Genomic DNA, 5,000 nt, shown 5'->3' on the forward strand with positions numbered 1-5,000 from the left:
AACACCCTACAAGACCTTCAGGTTCAAATAACATCCTAAAATAACACCCTACAAGACCTTCAGGTTCAAAATACACCCTAAAATAACACCCTACAAGACCTTCAGGTTCAAATAACACCCTAAAATAACACCCTACAAGACCTTCAGGTTCAAATAACACCCTAAAATAACACCCTACAAGACCTTCAGGTTCAAATAACACCCTAAAATAACACCCTACAAGACCTTCAGGTTCAAATAACATCCTAAAATAACACCCTACAAGACCTTCAGGTTCAAAATACACCCTAAAATAACACCCTACAAGACCTTCAGGTTCAAATAACACCCTAAAATAACACCCTACAAGACCTTCAGGTTCAAATAACATCCTAAAATAACACCCTACAAGACCTTCAGGTTCAAAATACACCCTAAAATAACACCCTACAAGACCTTCAGGTTCAAATAACATCCTAAAATAACACCCTACAAGACCTTCAGGTTCAAAATACACCCTAAAATAACACCCTACAAGACCTTCAGGTTCAAATAACACCCTAAAATAACACCCTACAAGACCTTCAGGTTCAAAATACACCCTAAAATAACACCCTACAAGACCTTCAGGTTCAAATAACACCCTAAAATAACACCCTACAAGACCTTCAGGTTCAAATAACACCCTAAAATAACACCCTACAAGACCTTCAGGTTCAAATAACACCCTAAAATAACACCCTACAAGACCTTCAGGTTCAAATAACACCCTAAAATAACACCCTACAAGACCTTCAGGTTCAAATAACATCCTAAAATAACACCCTACAATACCTTCAGGTTCAAAATACACCCTAAAATAACACCCTACAAGACCTTCAGGTTCAAATAACACCCTAAAATAACACCCTACAAGACCTTCAGGTTCAAATAACACCCTAAAATAACACCCTACAAGACCTTCAGGTTCAAATAACACCCTAAAATAACACCCTAAACACCCTACAATACCACCCTAAACACCCTGAAATAACACCCTACAAGACCTTCAGGTTCAAATAACACCCTAAAATAACACCCTACAAGACCTTCAGGTTCAAATAACACCCTAAAATAACACCCTACAAGACCTTCAGGTTCAAATAACACCCTAAAATAACACCCTACAAGACCTTCAGGTTCAAATAACACCCTAAAATAACACCCTAAACACCCTACAATACCACCCTAAACACCCTGAAATAACACCCTACAAGACCTTCAGGTTAAAATAACACCCTAAAATAACACCCTACCACACCCTAAAATCTATCTATCTCTATCTATAAATGCACGACCACGTCTCTGTCTGTAAAATACGTAACTCGAGAACCGTTCGCCCCACCGACTTCAGATTCGACACGTTCGTTCCACACCCCCACAGGGAGTGGAACGGGTACTCTGACACAGGTACAATCAAGGGGCCAGTGAGGCTATTCAACGTTGAAGCTCTGGGCCCTAGTGGTAGGAGGAGGGACTACAGGCGGAACCGTGGATTCATGACTGGGAAACCCCGTGCAGCTGGGCTTTAACATTGAGCGCTCGGTTGCACTTCCACATTTCACCACCAAAATTTGGTGGTCAAATGCGGAAGTAGACGTTCTGAGACGGTACTTCCGGCAATCTTCCGGGTGCTTCAAAACGCCACTGAGCAACTTCCACTGACATGAATAGCTGGGGGGGCGGAGCTTCACGCCAGTTCAGTCTCTATCCTTTTATATACTCTATGGGTACAATGGGTATCGCATAGCCGGGCGGGGCATGGATCTCCACCTAACATCGTTAAACCGACTCTGTGCTCTACAGCACCGGTCTGGTGACCCTTTTGGTGTTTTATAGCATTATGTTACACTTTAGCTATTGAAAAATAGCAGACCTACAAGCTCGTAGCTTGTAGGTCTGCTATTTTTCAATGATCTTGAAAATGTGGCACAAATCTTTGCTTCTGGTGGGTCCCTGGAACAACATGTTTTAAGACGGCCAATTGCATATCATTTTTGGGGTCCTTGACATGAAATAGTTTGAGAACCACTGACATAGAAACAAGAGGTTTTCATCTCCCCTCTCTCTCTCTCTCTCTCTCTCTCTCTCTCTCTCTCTCTCCCTCCTTCTCCCTCTCCCTCTCCCTCTCCCCCCCTCTCTCTCTCTCTCTCTCTCTCTCTCTCTCTCTCTCTCCCTCCTTCTCCCTCTCCCTCTCCCTCTCCCCCCCCCTCTCTCTCTCTCTCTCTCTCTCTCTCTCTCCCTCCTTCTCCCTCTCCCTCTCCCCCCCTCTCTCTCTCTCTCTCTCTCTCTCTCTCTCTCTCTCCCTCCTTCTCCCTCTCCCTCTCCCTCTCCCCCCTCTCTCTCTCTCTCTCTCTCTCTCTCTCTCTCTCCCTCCTTCTCCCTCTCCCTCTCCCTCTCCCCCCCCCCTCTCTCTCTCTCTCTCTCTCTCTCTCTCTCTCTCTCTCTCTCCCTCCTTCTCCCTCTCCCTCTCCCTCTCCCCCCCTCTCTCTCTCTCTCTCTCTCTCTCTCTCTCTCTCTCTCCCTCCTTCTCCCTCTCCCTCTCCCTCTCCCCCCCTCTCTCTCTCTCTCTCTCTCTCTCTCTCTCTCTCTCTCTCTCTCTCCCTCCTTCTCCCTCTCCCTCTCCCTCTCCCCCCCTCTCTCTCTCTCTCTCTCTCTCTCTCTCTCCCTCCTTCTCCCTCTCCCTCTCCCTCTCCCCCCCTCTCTCTCTCTCTCTCTCTCTCTCTCTCTCTCTCCCTCCTTCTCCCTCTCCCTCTCCCTCTCCCCCCCTCTCTCTCTCTCTCTCTCTCTCTCTCTCTCTCCCTCCCTCTCCCTCTCCCTCTCCCTCCCCCCCCCCCCCCCTCTCTCTCTCTCTCTCTCTCTCTCTCTCTCTCTCTCTCTCTCTCTCTCTCTCCCCTCAGCTTCACGGCCGAGTCAGAGAAGGAGAAGCGTGATTGGACAGAGGCGGTCCAGGAGTCCATCGCCGAGACGCTGTCGGACTACGAGGTGGCCGAGAAGATCTGGTCCAACCTGAGCAACCGGCTCTGTGCCGACTGCAGGGCGGTCAGCCCCGACTGGGCCTCCATCAACCTGGCTGTGGTCATCTGTAAGAACTGTGCTGGTCAGTATCTGTCTGTCTGTCTGTCTGTCTGTCTGTCTGTATGTCGGTCTGTGGTCATCTGTAAGAACTGTGTTTTAGTCAACTAAATATCCTGAGAGTTTTGTCGACTTAACTTATTTTGCCATTTTTAAAAACATTTTAAAATATTTCAACTAGTCGATCTACATCGACATCATCATCACACACACACACACACACACACACACACACACACACACACACACACACACACACACACACACACACACACACACACACACACACACACACACACACACACACACACACACACAGTGTTTGTATTGATGATAACTTCAAATTTATTCTAGCACTCTACCCTACCCAACATAGACAACCGTGCGTGCGTGTGTGTGTGTGCAGGTCAACACAGAGGTTTGGGGACGATGGTTTCGAAGGTTCAGAGTCTGAAACTGGACACCAGCGTCTGGAGCAACGAAATAGTCCAGGTGAGGTCAGAGGTCAAAGGTCAGAGGTCAGAGCTTTCACCCCAGTTTACTGATAGTCTGTTGTTTTTGGCAGCAAATTTCTATTTTGGTTTTAGTCATAGGCTGCGTTCGAATTCATTCCCTATGCCCCATATAGTGCACTACTTTGGCGTTCCGCCATTTTGTTATAGTGTCCGAATATGTAGTGAGCATTTTTGCACCCTAATGTAGTGGACTGAAGTATCCCACAATGCACCGGGAATTGTAGGGACCATCCGATGGTCACTACAAAAACACAGCGAAGCAAATCTGCCCCATAATGCATTGCGCAAGCTCGCTCTTGAGCGCACATGCACGCGTTTGCGCGCACGTGCGCTGCTTCTGCATGCATGCGCTTATTGCGCTCCAACTCAGAAGAGGCAGAAGTTGAACCAGCGATCTCGAAGCTACAGATCTCGAGACAAATGATCTGTGCATTTATTTGCAACTGTTTTATTTTATTTATAATAAAACAATTCATTTGCAATAGTAGGCCTATACGCCTATTACTAATCTGATTCATTGTATCACCCAGGCCCAGCGCATGACGTTAGGAGAGGAATCAGTTGCTTGCTGTAGAATATATTTTAATAGTTTTTGGATTAAGGTTGGTGGGGTTGTAAAGCTATGTGATAAAGTCCAATATATATTTTGTACATGCATGTGAGACACATTAATTGTGTCTCCGAACATATGTTTTATTAATATTAATTAATTCCTGCCATGAAAAAATATATGATCTAACATTATTTCATTGAATTGCGATAAATACATTAAAACTTCATTATGTAGGCAGTCATTTATTGGACTGCTATTTCTGTTAACGTCCGTATTGTGAGCAGAGCTTGTAGATCGGCTACTTTTGGTAATTCTTTACCAAAAGTACCTGATCTACAAGCTCACAACACGGACGTCGCGTTGCTTATAGATCGGCTATTTTTGCCGTATCCCCCCCCCCCCGGTGGACCGTTCCCCATGTCCCAGTAATGGGTGGACCGTTCCCCATGTCCCAGTAATGGGTGGACCGTTCCCCATGTCCCAGTAATGGGTGGACCGTTCCACATGTCCCAGTAATGGGTGGACCGCTCCCCATGTCCCAGTAATGGGTGGACCGTTCCCCATGTCCCAGTAATGGGTGGACCGTTCCACATGTCCCAGTAATGGGTGGACCGTTCCACATGTCCCAGTAATGGGTGGACCGTTCCCCATGTCCCAGTAATGGGTGGACCGTTCCACATGTCCCAGTAATGGGTGGACCGTTCCCCATGTACCAGTAATGGGTGGACCGCTCCCCATGTCCCAGTAATGGGTGGACCGTTCCCCATGTCCCAGTAATGGGTGGACCGTTCCCCATGTCCCAGTAATGGGTGGACCATTCCCCATGTCCCAGTAATGGG

General features: G+C 47.1%; 1 protein-coding gene across 1 annotated transcript in view; it reads left to right on the forward strand.

Moving 5' to 3' along the window:
• The window catches only part of LOC306918728 (arf-GAP with Rho-GAP domain, ANK repeat and PH domain-containing protein 3-like), a gene marked incomplete at its 3' end in the record, with an annotated part of 76,729 nt that overhangs the window by 41,047 nt on the left and 30,682 nt on the right, over positions 1-5,000 (forward strand). Inside the window, 2 exon segments of the mRNA XM_079531596.1 lie at positions 2,919-3,118; positions 3,500-3,585. Coding sequence (XP_079387722.1) covers positions 2,919-3,118; positions 3,500-3,585 — 286 coding nt within the window.

The sequence above is a fragment of the Electrona antarctica genome (assembly GCF_951216825.1).
Source record: "Electrona antarctica genome assembly, contig: scaffold_464, whole genome shotgun sequence".
NCBI classification, from domain to species: domain Eukaryota; kingdom Metazoa; phylum Chordata; class Actinopteri; order Myctophiformes; family Myctophidae; genus Electrona; species Electrona antarctica.